We start from the raw sequence: 14551 nt of genomic DNA on the forward strand, positions 1-14551 counted from the left end.
TGGTCAGGTCCCCTGTCCAACTCCCCTGCAGAGTTCAAGACCTAGACCTCGAAAGCGGGTAGGTTATTTGGTGCCAAGCAAAAGGATATCCACTTGCAGGCCGCCGCACGCCAGTTCCCCGTCCTAATCTCCATAACCCCCAGCATGAACCCCGGTTCATCAGTTCCTTTGAAAGCCCATGAGTTTAGTTTGCTGTGCTTTGCTTTGCCTTGATGTGCTGTACTGCGTTGTATTGTGCGTGTTGCGCTGTTGTTACCTGTACCATATCTGTGCTTACTGATTCTCCATGCCCTAGCTGAAGCTGAGTTCGAGATGCGTTAGGAGATCAACGTTGATCTTTTCTACCTCTAGGCTAGACATGTCTGTCATAGATTCAATTCCCCCTTTTGTCATTATCAATAGTGGCTAGTCCCCTAATCCAAGTCAGTCTCGTGCTGTGTTGGTTGATTTGAATCAACGAACGACACTTAACATCCAATTCCGTTTTCCATTTCTTCTTATCCATCGTCCAGAGACAAATGCGGAGGAGTTCCTCTCCATACCTACTACCTAGGCCTTACAGACTAACAAGCAGTACTTATCTCAATTATTGCCACCTTTACCTTGCTGAATTGGACCTCTTCTCTTCAACCCTCTAATCTGCGTGTATGTAGACTTGCTGGCGTTGAGACATGACCTCTTTATTCTAATATCCCTTCTAGGCCCTCGTCCTCGGCTGATAAAGAAATCAATGGCCCTCTCTTTATCGACTATCTACTTCAGGGCTCCATAATCAACCACCTACTGTACCTACGGCTCTTTTTCCCGGTACTCGAAAGCCGCAACGCTACCTTAAATCTCATGCCAGGACCCGTCCTTTTTTGAACCCGAGTCCGCCACTCCGAAACCTTGAAGGGTTTCCGTCAAGTCCACAAGGTCGAATGCTTCCGTCAATTTACTTAATTATTTGGTATCCTCTCCGCTGTTGGTTTCTTTTGTTCCCCTTGATCGGTCAAAGCAAACAAAAGATATACATGCGTTGTTCTGCATCCCGTCCAATCTGAGTCACATCCTGCCCTGCCTGAAAGTGCCCTGAAGCATCCCCCGGACGATACTACAATTCTGTCCGTACAGCGCCGTGCAGCCGACCTTTAGCTGCGAATCCCCCTGCAACACATCCGTGTCCATTTCCATCCTCTGATCCCATAGTCTATCTCGATCCCCGTCACATTTCTTTCCCCTCCCCCCTTCGACCTGACATCGCAGCGGCGTTCTCACCATTCACTGTACTGTATTCACACTTACCTGGCTTGGTAAACTGCGCCGTGCAGAGGGTACCTGGCCGACAGACGACCCGAGAAAACCAGCACTGAACTGTCAGGTTTGTTGCTGTTGCTGCGCTGCACTCCGTCTCCCCACTTACGGTAACGGTACAGTACGGGCACAAGTTACAGTCAGGTCACATTCATTCAGCCAACCACCCGCTGTCTCCCACGCGTACGGTACAGCGCTACGCACACCCGACCTCACGGGCACGCCCCTCAACCAGGTCGCATCTCGATCTCTTGCTGGCCGCTGCGCAAGGCCCAAAGCCACTAGGTGCCAAGGACTCGCAGTCCCTCCGGGGCTTCGATTCCGTCCTCTTCTCCAGGCGCCTTCATGCAGCAGCTTTCTAGTTTCAATTCTCCCTCATCTCCTTCTGCCTCTTCGAATCGTCCTAAAGCAGACTCTGTCAATCAGGAAGAGGAGGGTCAAAAGAAAAATCAACAGCAGCAGCGTCATCAGAACCATCCACATCGCTATTTTGCTTCTACCTCTACTCCGGCTGAGGTACCCACATTTGCAACTTCAACTACAGCCACAAGCAGCACTACTAACACTGAGCTTAATACCAGCGCCTCACTTTTTGCTGCTGCGAACAACGCTGTTGGAAGGGCTTACGACAGAGTTGCAGCATCTGGCAGGACCACCAAAGACTCCCGTCGAATCTCAGAAGTACCAGCATGGCGACAGGACCTTAACCTACCCAACTTGGCCTCCATCGTGCCCTCGCCCGACTTGGTCAACTCTTTCTCGACAGCTTCGACTACCGGCGCTATTCACCAGTCGAGTTTATCTACGGCCGGTAGTCCGCGAGGTCCTAGCGCGTTTACACGAGGACTCCCACAGACCCCAATTCCGGCGAAGCGTCCCTCCGCCCCGACAAGAGGTGAACCCGTCATGCACCCGTCACCCATCAAGAAAGCCCGCACCGGGGCATCACCACCTCGCAAAGTCGAACTTCCTAACAAAACCGCCAATCTTGATCCTTCAGCACGTGGAAAGCAACAAGGCCCCCTCTCACCCCTCTTTTTCTCCCACACGCCGGCGAGGCATGTCCATCGTCCGGCTAGCTTTCCCACGGCAGATCCTGCTGTTTCTATGCTTTCACGTATGCGAGAGGACCCGGCTGGCGGAGTGACAACGTTGAAGTTGCCCCGTGCAAGTGTAAACTCTGTTACCCCTGGTAGATCAGAAAGCACTCCTGGCAGTTGGGGCTCTTCAATGGATGTCCCGGCTCACACTGCAACTCCAGACAGTCGCAGTCTGCCTCCGGGGCTACAGATGCTACAAGGTGTGGGAGTAATTGAATTCCTGGAGCAGGACGAGAGGCCTACTTTTTTGATAGACCTGGATAACTCTGCCAACACTGGTCGTGCTGGCTTACATATCCTATACTACAATGCTTCTCTACGTGGGGCACATGAAGTGCTTCAGTACCTATCCGTGGACCAGGAGGATACAAGCACGGAAACTGATTTTGGCCGCTTCAAGTCATGGATTATGACACCGCTCAAAAGCCGTGCATCGACCGACGGCTCATCAACTCACTTTTACGCTGGTATCACATGGACCCTTTCAACATTACGACGAAGGTTTCGCTTCGTCAGCGCTCATGCCAGCTTTTCCACTCCTCGACCCAATTCTACACTACCACTTATTGATGAGACAGCTGCTTCAGAAACGCGGAGTGTCGGACAATCGCCGCGGATGCCAGTCACTCCTGACGCCGAGCTCGTTGATGCGCCTGACTATTTTGGTGACGCTGAACCTCTTGATACTAATTTTGATACACGGAATCCCGATGTTGATACAGTTATGGAGGGAGGTGAACCAAGATTACATCCCGACGATTTCACAAATCAGGTCTTCCAATCGCAGCCCGCACCAAGGTCGATATTCGATTGGACAAGAATACCCGTATCGGATTCACTTCCTCCTCACATTAAGTTTGCCCGATCTGTAGATTGGGCGGCGACTCCTCTGGGACCCATCGAGGATTGGCCCGCGGACCTCAGATCCATGTCTAATCTCATCATGGGCAGCCCACACCCCGCTGCCATGTACTGGGGCCCCCAGTTTGTGATCATCTACAACGAAGCTTATCTGGACCTAGCTGGTCAAAAACACCCCAAGCTGATGGGAGCTTGCTATATGGATGCTTGGCCGGAGATTTGGGATGAAATCAAGCCTGTGTTTAAGAGCGCGCTGGAATCTGGTCAAGCAACAATGAAGCATGAAAATCAACTTTTCATTAACCGACATGGATTTTTGGAGGAAGCCTTCTTCTCCTGGTCTATTGTTCCCCTTGTAGACGGCAACGGCGAAATTATGGGACTTTACAACCCTGCTTTCGAGAACACTCGCAGACGGGTCAATGAGAGAAGAATGCTCATGCTTCGCGAGATCGGCGAGAGAACAGCTGCAGCCACCACTGTTTCAGGCTTCTGGCCTCAGGTACAAAAGGGACTGGAATTCAACGAGTTTGATGTGCCCTTTGCTTTGATTTATTCAGCAAGGGAGGATACAGAGAGCGAGGTTTCTTCATTACATTCTGGCAGTTTGATTCACTCACCTCAACTAGTCCTCGAAGGAAGTCTCGGTGCCCCAGAAAATCATCAAGGGGCACTCACGCACCTCGATATGCGGCAATCCGACGATGGCTTTGCACCTTACATGCGTCAGTCTATGGCTGCAGGCGGTGTTCCCATTGTCCTATCCGAAGCAGACGGCACTCTTCCCATGCACTTGATCGACGGTCTTCACTGGAGAGGGTTCGGCGACCCCTCAAAAACGCTTGTGATTTTCCCGGTTATCCCAACTACTACAGGCGAATCTGTCATTGGATTCATCGTCATGGGCGTCAACCCTCGCCGACCTTACGATGACGATTACAAACTATTCATTCACCTTTTGTCCCGTCAGCTCGCCACGTCAATGGCATCCGTGGTCCTATTCGAGGAGGAAATCAAACGCGGCCAGAGAGCTGCTCGCCTTGCTGCGCTAGACCGACAAGAACTTTCGATGCAACTGTACCTGCGTACACAAGAAGCCGTGGAGAGCGAGTACAGATTCACCAGAATGGCCGAATTTGCTCCTGTGGGTATGTTCATCGCCAATTTTGCAGGTAAAATCAACTATTGCAACGACATGTGGTGGCAGATTTCCAGGCACTCCAGATCCGAAGACTCGGTAGATACTTGGATGGACAGTGTTCGAGATGAGGACCGGCCGGCGCTGGAGGAGGCTTGGGACAAGCTGCTTAGGGAAAAGGTGACCATTTCTGTGGAATTCCGCTTCAAGTGCAGTCAACAGAGCGACGGGAACACAATCGACACGTGGGTTCTCATGAGCGCCTATCCGGAAAAGAATCAAGAAGGCAATCTCAAGCTCATTTTTGGTTGTATCACCGATATCTCATCTCAGAAGTGGGCAGAGAAGGTACAGAATGAGCGACGTGAAGAAGCAGTCGAAATGAAGCGTCAACAGGAGAACTTTATCGATATCACGAGTCACGAGATGCGCAATCCTCTTTCTGCGATTTTGCAATGTGCCGACCAGATTGCAAATAACATCACGGTTTTCGACTCACACACCATCAAAGCTGATGTAGAGAATTTGTTGGACGGTTGTCTCGATGCTGCCAACACCATCAACCTTTGCGCAAGCCATCAGAAGCGCATTGTTGACGACATTCTGACATTGTCCAAATTGGACTCTAATTTGTTGGCTGTTACGCCTATTGATGAACAGCCTGTTAGGGTTGTGCAACGAGCCTTGAAGATGTTTGAGTCGGAGTTGGTGGCCCATGACATTGAATTCGAATTCAATGTCGACCAGAGCTTCGATCATTACGGTATCAAGTGGGTGAAGCTTGATCCGTCAAGATTGCGACAGGTTCTGATTAATTTGATGACAAATGCCATCAAGTTCACGCAGGGTCGTGAAAAGAGAGCCATTTCTGTCAGCCTTAGCGCTTCAAAGCATGTGTCTGAGGTGACCAGAAAGGGCATTACTTATTTTGATCAAGTTGATCATCAACGTGCTTCGGTCACCGACATCAACAACACGGACGAGTGGGGATATGGTGAGGAAATTAACATTCACTGTACTGTTGAGGATACTGGTCCGGGATTGATTGAAGAAGAAATGAAGCTTCTCTTCCAGCGATTCCAACAGGCGACACCACGAACACATGTCCAATATGGCGGTTCAGGACTAGGCCTGTTCATCTCTCGTATCTTGACTGAGATGCAGGGCGGTCAGATCGGCGTTACATCTCGGCGTGATATTGGCAGTAGCTTCAGCTTCTACATCAAGTGTCGTCGTTCTCTAGCCCCTCCTCCTGACTTCGAGGAGGTTACGCCATTCAAGATCGCTCGAAAATCACACGCTCCAGGCATCCCACAGAAGCCTGAGCTCACCCGTCAAGTTTCCAAAACTGCGACGACGACAACAAGCGAAGAAACAACCCAGCTTTTCGACGTATTGATTGTGGAAGACAACATCGTGAACCAAAAGGTTCTTCAACGGCAGTTGCGGAACTGTGGCAACAATACCTTTGTTGCCAACCATGGCAAAGAGGCTCTACAGACTCTCGAGCGATCAAGATTTTGGGCAGGAAAGGAAACCGAAGGCGTTGATATCTCTGTCATTTTAATGGATTTGGAAATGCCTGTCATGGACGGAATGACTTGCGCCCGAAGAATTCGGGAGTTAGAACGAGAGGGAACGATTGTGCAACATATCCCAATTATTGCAGTGACGGCTTATGCTCGACCGGAACAGATCGAGAGTGCAAAGGCTGCAGGAATCGTAAGTTGCTACTGAAAAGAACATATGCATACGGCTTACTAACTCTTGCCCTAGGACGATGTCATTTCCAAGCCTTTCCGGATCCCTGAGCTTTTACCAAAAATCGAGGAGCTTGTTGGCAAATACAAAAACCTTTCAGTGTCTGCTTGATGCTGTAGATAGCTTGTCTCACCGATCGACTCACCCGATACACTGGCCAGGATTCTCTTGGCTTAACGAACTTAACGAATCTTTCGACACTCGTGGCTAGGCACGGTCTTCCCTTCCGATATAATATCTTGACTACCACATACAACATTTTATTCTATTATTCGGCTATACGTAGCATCTGCTTCATATTCGTTCTGGCGTTTTTAAAGGGGGAAAGAGACCTTGGAATGGTTTGCGGGATGGCGAGCCCGCGAGATTATTTGACTGTAAAATATGGAAGCGACATTTCTGTTTGGGCCCTCGAGTAAGAGTGAGCACTTCTCGGGGCGAGTTACATGGGGTTCAAAAACATTTTTGGAGAGGGATTATACTTTGAGCATTCTCACGAAATACGATAGAGGATAAATATACCGGCGTTGCTAGGGCTGGTGGATGCTGGTTGACTGATATTTCTGGACAAGACATGGACCGGTGTTATACCTGGCTTACCTTGCTTGTATACAATGATCTATGATCAAGATAGTTACGGCTTTCATGTGCATATAGCTAGACAAGATCTGTCCTTTGTCAACAATATTACATACTAAGTCACCACACACATAAGACTTCTCAAGTAGCGTGAACAAACTTCAAATGCTATATCATTTGCTCAACCTGTACAGCATTATACCATTCAAGCTTTCATGAGAGCGAGGCAACATTTCGGTTGCTTTGTCTGGCACCATTAAAGGATGAGAATATGGGTTCCATCAAGATACATCATAAAGATGTGTTTAGATACATGGACACAATGTATTAAGCTCAAGCAAGTTCACAAGTAGACATCAACAAATTTATTCAACACGCAGCAGTTGTATTATTAGGTATTAATTATCTCCATTCCGGGTATCAGACAAGAAAAGACAAGAAGCAAAGGCGCGGACAAGCCAACTCATCAAGGTCGGCAGCCCATGATAACAGTTTTTTTGTGTTTTTGTGATATCAGTTGGCAGATATCACTTTTCTCAAACATCCTCCTCTCCTCCGTTCATATTCAGTAACTTAGCTATGGAAATTGGTATCAGTGAAGCAGTCTCGACAGGGTATCTCGGTATCTTGTGAAGAAATGCAGATCCATCCTTCCATCCCCAAACCCTTTCAATGCGCGTGTTGTATGGTGGTGTGGGATTTTTGTTTCATTGTAGTGAGTCGTAACTTTCATCGCCAAGCCCTCTAGGCGGCGGCGGTGACAACGGGAGCAGGGGCAGCGTCCTTAGGCTTCTCAGCCTCAGTAGGCTCCTCAATCTTGGGGGCCTCATCGGTCTTGGGCTCCTCGGCCTTGACCTCGGTGGGCTCCTCCTGGACGGTCTCCTCCTTGTTCTCCTCACGCTTCTCAGCGGGCTTGGGAGACTTGCCACGGATAGTGTTGCGGAGCTTGGAGAAGGGAGACTCCTTCTTCTCACCCTCAACGGGGGCAGGGGACTTGTCACGCTTGCCGAAAGCGAAAGGAAGAGAAGACTTGCGCTTCTCCTTGAGGTCCTTCTTGGCCTCAGGGGCGGGAGAGGTAGCGGCGGCAGCCTCGGTGGTCTCAGTGGGGACGGTGGCGGGGTTAGAGACATCGACGGCGAGAGGAGTGGTGGCCTCAACAGGAGGGATCACAGGAGCAGTGGTCTCGGCCTCAGCAACATCCTTGGGGGCCTCAGGCTCAGTAGGCTTGAGCTCGGGTGTCTTCTTCTCCTTCTTGGAGAAGACGTTGCCGAAGAAGCTGTTGCGCTTGATGGCGGTGGGCTTCTCCTTGGGGCTCTCGAGGGGCTTCTCCTCGGTGGTGGCAGGGACAGCCTCAGCGGGGGTCTCCTCAGCAACCTTAGCAGGCTCCTCGACAACGACGGGGGCAACAACGGGAACCTCCTCGACAGGCTTGGCAGGCTCCTCAACCTTAGGGACCTCCTCAACAGCGGGGGTCTCAGCGGCAGGGGTCTCAACGGCGACCTCGTCGGCGTTCTTGGTCTCGGCCTCCTTCTTGACCTCCTCCTTCTTAGCCTCCTCCTTCTTGCCGAAGCCGAAGAAAGATGTTCGCTTGCGGCTAGCAGATCGGCGTTTGGGCTCCTCGGGCTTGACGTCCTTAATCTCCTCCTCCTTAGCGGCCTCCTCAGCGACGGGAGCGGCCTCCTCGGTAGCAGGGACGGCGACAGCGGTCTCCTCCTTAGGGGTCTCAGCGGCCTTCTCCTCCTTCTTAGCAGGGTTGAAGCTCTCGAGGGTGGCCTTGTAGGTCTCAGACTCGGTAACAGTGGAGGCAAGCTCCTTAGCCTCAGCAATCTTGAGCTTCAGCTGAGCAACCCAGTTGTCACGCTCAGCGGTGTTGGAAGCCTTGAAGGTGTGCTTGTTGCCCTTGGCAGTGAGGTGGAACTTGTTAGAGCCGTCGATCTCGGGCTCAGTGGCATCAGCCTGCGGGGATATGGTGGTTAGCTCGCTGCGATATGCCGGCAGTTGAGGATTTGGAGAATAGTGGGTCCAAGACTTACCAGGCTGATGACGCCAGAGGGGTTCTTCTTGTCACCAACGAAGAGAAGACCCTTGCCAGTCTCAGAGGCCCAGGCGATGTTGGAGTGAGCAGTCTCAGCGGACTTCTCGCTCTTGAGGTAGTGGGAGAGAGTCTTGGGCTCAACGGCCTCAGTGCCGAAGAAGAAGAACTCCTTGGTGGGGATGAGGTTCCTGCGGGGGTGTGCGGTTAGCGTCTTGTTCCTGTATAGGAGATGCGTCTGCAGTCAACTGCTTTCAGTGGCATATCGATAGGACGATTTGCACCTTTGGCATCGGACTCATTCGCATATGGACTTCTACTTACTTGGGGAAGCTCAGGCCCTGAGCCTTGTGGTTCAGGTGACCCTCCTCGATAGGCTTGGCCTCATCCTCCTTCTTCTCCTCCTCGGTCTTAGCAGCCTCCTCAGCAGGCTTGGTCTCCTCAACGGGCTTCTCCTCGGTAGCGGGAGCGGTCTCGGCGGCGACAACGGGTGTCTCCTCGACAGGCTTGGTCTCGGCGGGAGCCTCAACAGCAGGGGCGGAGATGCCAGTGGTCTCAGGCTTGGTCTCCTGGGGGAGCTCGATGTTCTTCTGTTCCTCGGCCATTTTGAAAGATTCTGGGGGTATCAAATGAGATTGGGTATCACAACAAACAAAGACGTTGGTATAAAAAAGGAAAGAAAAAAGGAAGTTAATCCAGAAAAAAGGCGTGGGTTTCAGATGGAGCTGAAGAGCAGGTAGGGGAAGGAAGAAAGAGGGAGAAGATGTAGGGAACGGGGAGGCTTGGGGTACTTATTGTTGCTCTCTCGCTGTGAAAAAGGGATCAGAGCCTGCTCAAGCAGAGATGGAAAATGTACCTACCAGACTCAGGGTCACACTCAGTGAACAGGTCTAAACTGACTACGTGGGTCAGGGCGGGGCGTGTGCAGAAGCGGGCGGGAATTAGGGGGGAGTGAAGAGATTAAAGACCGGGTAGGGCACTTTAGGGGAAAGATGACTGTCAAGTTTTCTGTGGACCAGTTAAACTGTTGAGTATTTCGTAGTATCAAACAATACTGTATTGTACTGTCTGCCGTACGAGGAACTATCCATGTTGCAGTTGTGCTTCACTGCTAGTGTATAGTGTTTCTGGATCTGATATTCCTCACGAGGCTATTCACAACTATCCTCTCCTCACCGTGTTCTGTTCTACGGAGTCTCTGATTCCCAGACCACCTGGCACCGACGGACGATCTCCTTGGCTAGCCTGATAGGTAGATTTTCATTAGCTACCCTCGCGTCAACTCGCCGGTCATTGCAGGGGCATCCTTCTCATCTCCTCCATTGATATTGGATGACAGTCCATCTTTCGAGATACACTATATCGATCTGGACGATAAGGATTAGCCTCCGCTCATTGCTTATGCGGCTCTCCAAAGATGTACATCCTTCATCTGGTTCCCCAGCAACTATTACTCAAGTTTCAATGTCTCTCCTCAACCAATTCTAAAATATCCTTCCATCCAATTTTTACTCCTTGTTGTTGCTGGGTGATGCCCTGGTCTGTGCTGCATTAAACAAGTGGAACTAATATTGCAGATGCCCCATCGACCTGCCGGCTACCAGTGGATTTGGATTGACTCTACTTTAGCGACCAACGCTAGCCGCGGACAAAATTGCTGTAGCAATTCAGGGCCCACGTACTCGACCGTACCTTCCCACGCCCAGACGGTACCTTCCTTCCCATCGAGTAGTTGATCAGACCTTCCTGCCCTCTACCGTTCCGTCCAGTCGACAGTCAAGTCAAGTCAAAGAAGGAACTCACCGTAACTCCCGTTTTGGCCCCATCAATAAACCACACGATGTCTATTCTCCTGCTTCAGATCTCATGTCAAAACACCATCGCCTGAAGCACCTACCACGCAATACATGCTGCTGTCTATCATCCTAACGGGCAATTCCGGCCCCTTTCGTGATCTCCAAACCCCAATTTCTCCAGCCTGGGACTCACGACATCGATCACTGTTAACGATAGCGTGGAACATCTTCTCCCCAGCGCCTTGGCTAATTGAGCTCATCTACAGAGGCCTGTGCAACTATCAACACTATTTGATACTAGCTGGGTCTATCGAGCCCCGTTGTTGAATACGGAAATCCTCCCTCGATTCCAATTACCCGTATCAAATACGGTTTTGCTTCCATGGAACTCGTGTACTATATCGAAAACCGTGCCAAGCTACACACGCCCCATCTCTCGCCCTGACTCAATCGTGCGGGTCTGTATTCAAGAGAAAATAGAAGGCACCCTTCGCTGTTTCTTGCCCGCTGATTTTCTTTTCTAGACCAGTGCAGGGTCTCGAAACGATGTTCAATATCGATCTCCAAGCCGCCTTTTCCCCCCAATCACCTGCAGGATTTATCTCCACTCTGCCGAGCAATCTTGCCTGGCATTTGACCTCCTCGCGCTTCCCTGGGATTGCAATAACGGCAACGTATCCAGAGCCATGTGCGCTTTCACACATGCAGGTCTTGCTTTTTATGACTTGGTGGCTCGTCGTCTGGGCGGCTGTCTCTCTTCTTGCGGGCTGTGTCTTTCACCTAAGGAACTCATCCACCAGACATACCTATTGGCTCCTAATAATAAAAACAATCTGCCCAACTTCAAGGATCCTGCGCAAACCCCAATCAGCGCCCAGCATCCATCCACCTCCTGTGTCTGGCCCTTGCTGTCCTAGTAAGAGAGCTCTGGCTTCTTTCCGAACTACCCACTAAGTCCTTGTTCTTGGTTTCTCGCTTGAGCCCAGTGCCGACGTCTGCACCGTGCCCATGCGGCCAAGATCAACTCGGTTGGCATGGGTTAAGGTGGATCACCATTTGGAACAGAACCCGAGATGATGTTGTTATGCCAGATACAGCGTTTCGACAAGTGGCAGTCTTGACACGCTGCACAAAGGTTGTCTACTATCTTGTGAAATGCATGACCATGTCTTTGTTTGGCCCGTTTGGCATCTTGGCCCTACTGTGCTTCCTTGCACCTTGCTCTCAACTCAGACGAGTCGGGCTGCTGGTCTAGTCTGTTCAGATCTACCATGAGGCTCTCTTGTCTCATGTTGGGACAATAGCTCCCGTGAGAGCATCGCCGCAGGTCAAAAAACGCGTTTCACACGATTTGATGCACACAATGCTGCGTTGATGGTCATCCCTGTTCCGTCTTGGAGACCCCCAAGTGTCAGGTCAGGTCATATCAGGTCACGCTTCAGCTACCCGCAGAAGCGTCATCCTCCGACAAACGCCCTGCTCCAGTAATATCATGAGTCAACCCTCCAACACGTCGTGGCTACGGGAGCCGGCCATGACAGAAACTCTACCGGGCACACCATCAAGCAAGAGCAAGTTCATGTGTAGAATCTGACAGTTCTCGATCCATGATTTCTCTCAGGTCTTCCATGGAAAAAAGTTCAAGCAATTATTGAACCAAACCGGTTTCAAGCCCAAACATGGCCTTATGGCGGCTGGACACTAGCGAAAATGTCGTATTAAACAGGCTCCGCTTGGTGCCCTAACTTGAGATGCTCTGGCGAATCAATCAATACGGTCAACTGAAGCAAGGGACTTGACCCCATAAAAGATACAAAGCCATGCACGAGAGGTACCTCGCTGGACATGTGCACAAGAGCATGCTTTTTGTTTCCCAAGATAGTATCGGTACCTTACTTTGACCGATAGACCCGCATCTACTGGTCTTCAAGACCCTTATTCGCCTGTCATTAAGCTCACTCACTTTCTCAAGATGGGAGAATCACAATAAAGCACAGGAATGCTACCCTAGAGACTGGCCCAATTTCATCTGGATGAAATTCTGAGAACAGCAAGCCGCCTTGGTATGCCTTGAACAGTCAAGAGCTACCATAAGTGCTTCGACTTAGACGTACAGGACGTCAACGATTCCCACACCCGCCGTATTCCTTCAGTGCCAACACAACGTTGACGTTATACCCATTGACAATCGCATTACAATGACACAATTCGGCGTTGCGACACTTGCATTATGGCAGCAGCCACTTAAAAGACAATCCCACAATCAAGTACAAATAGTATTAAGCTATGGAGTAACCCCAGGTGTAGCTCACACGATCGCACTTCTCCCTCGCCGTGCGTTCAGGTGACTCGAAGCTCAGCTGCCACTTTAGCTAGTTCGAGCATAGTTCTTTTGACCACTTGGGAATAGTCGGGCAGCCAGAGCCGCGATCACCAAGCCAGTTTGGGCGATTCAACACCCTGAAGCCTCCGCCAGAGGACCGGCCTCAAGATTGCAAATACTGATGCCCATTCCTCCATGCCCTTGACTCAGGCATTCCGAAGCTACTGTTACGTGTTGTACTACTGGAAGTTAGAAGCCTTACTGATGAGACACCTGTTATTGTACTCAGCTGCTAGGGTGGATCAAAATAGGAGAGACACAACAGCCTGCAAACAATACATACACATCGACTTACTCGCGGGGCTGTTAAGCGGCACGAGTGGCATGGCCAACCTCAATAACAGACAGTATGTGTTCACGTTGGCTTACTCGAAGGTGGCTTAATTAGACAGGAACCATGACAATGGCTACCACAAAAGTTGATGGATTGGGGAGAGCCAAGAAGTCTGGTTCCCATTTGGACCCTTATCTTTATTCAAAATAGCACTTGGGGCGTTACAATTTGGTCGATGTATTCTCTCACCGCGCCGTCTTTTGTTTGATCTACCAGAGGATCAAAGAGGTGCACGCCAACAAAAGAGAGAGATGATGGTCCCCAGTGCACGACCATGATCACCATACACGGTCCGCCTTCGGTGGACAATGCAATGCAAATGAGGTCCACATGCCCGTCAGCGCAACCACAACTACGACCACGTCCACCCACAAGCAATGCTGGTCTGTGGGACCAACCCTGCAGCCTCTTTGGCGTCTAGTCTAGGCGTTCAAGCATTGCAACGTGAGGGTTACGGAAGAACAATATCTTGTTGAGCTTGATCCTCAGCGTTCATGACGGTTTCTTTTCTCGCTTCAACGGTGTTGTAGCATTGCCCCTTGGAACGCCGGAATAGGACCCGAAGAATACCTATCGGCGTTGGGTTCGGTTCGACTGATGATGAATGAATGAATTTTACCCGGGTCACACCGACATTCTCTAGGCTTGAGATTCTACAATCTTTTCATCCCTGAGATGGCTGATCACTCATCGGCCGATGGTACCTGAGTCTGTCGGCTTTAGAATTTAGGCCCTGGTCCTTTTGATTTCGCGGCTGAAAAAGTCGTCGACTTTTCCAAGTTTATCTGTGCCTGGGTATAGTTGCTTGTTTCACGCCTGATTAGTCCTTTATCGAGATATGATTTGTTCTTTTTTTTTCTGTGATGAGGCGAGTTGTGATGTTGAAAGATCAACTCAGAGCCGTTGCAACGTCTGGCCTATTGGATTTCATCTTGGCGACCATGACTCATTTAATGCTGCGTGGCTATTGTCTTCCTTGCAAAAAGAGCCGCTCAAGAAGCCCAAACCATGCGTGCTCTAAATGACTACTCGCATACATATTTTCGGATTCTGTCAAATAACAAGCTGGGGCAGTTCCACAAGATGATCTTATTTGAGATTTTATGCGACCGTGCAATTTAACTCATCCTAGCGGCCCTTTGTTCACTGGGTGGGATTGAGATCCACCTATTCTTGGTGGCTAATGCGAAGCTTTTCTGAGTCGTCGTGATCCAACCCGTGATTCTTCAGCCTCGGTCGGATACGACGATACGGTCAAAGGATACGGGTGCGTT

The 14551-nt window shown here is 50.4% G+C and overlaps 2 protein-coding genes across 2 annotated transcripts; one reads left to right on the forward strand and one right to left on the reverse strand.

The window, feature by feature from the left end:
• Positions 1 to 1638: 1638 nt before the first annotated feature.
• Positions 1639 to 6264, forward strand: B0J16DRAFT_352278 (uncharacterized protein; the record flags this gene model as incomplete). Its single annotated transcript, XM_046129254.1, has 2 exons — positions 1639 to 6114; positions 6169 to 6264. The coding sequence occupies 2 exons, from the start codon at positions 1639 to 1641 to the stop codon at positions 6262 to 6264; spliced, it is 4572 nt and encodes a 1523-aa protein (XP_045988818.1).
• Positions 6265 to 7096: 832 nt separating this feature from the next.
• B0J16DRAFT_327662 (Pleckstrin homology domain-containing protein) lies at positions 7097 to 9601 on the reverse strand. Its single transcript, XM_046126123.1, has 3 exons — positions 9089 to 9601; positions 8766 to 8955; positions 7097 to 8688 (listed from the first exon to the last, which is right to left on the reverse strand). Exons 1-3 carry the CDS (start codon positions 9367 to 9369, stop codon positions 7477 to 7479), a joined length of 1683 nt encoding a protein of 560 aa, XP_045988819.1. The 5' UTR covers positions 9370 to 9601; the 3' UTR covers positions 7097 to 7476.
• Between the last annotated feature and the right edge of the window lie 4950 nt (positions 9602 to 14551).

The sequence above is a fragment of the Fusarium flagelliforme genome, assembly GCF_020744385.1.
Source record: "Fusarium flagelliforme strain FIESC 12 MPI-CAGE-AA-0113 chromosome Unknown B0J16scaffold_1, whole genome shotgun sequence".
NCBI lineage: Eukaryota > Fungi > Ascomycota > Sordariomycetes > Hypocreales > Nectriaceae > Fusarium > Fusarium flagelliforme.

Excerpts from the sequence above, each read along its gene's own strand:
- B0J16DRAFT_327662 (XM_046126123.1), bottom strand. The coding sequence starts at position 9,369 with ATGGCCGAGGAACAGAAGAACATCGAGCTCCCCCAGGAGACCAAGCCT. Across the intron at positions 8,956-9,088 it reads CAGGGCCTGAGCTTCCCCAA|GAACCTCATCCCCACCAAGG; the intron begins GTAAGTAGAAGT and ends ACACCCCCGCAG. Across the intron at positions 8,689-8,765 it reads CCTCTGGCGTCATCAGCCTG|GCTGATGCCACTGAGCCCGA; the intron begins GTAAGTCTTGGA and ends ATATCCCCGCAG.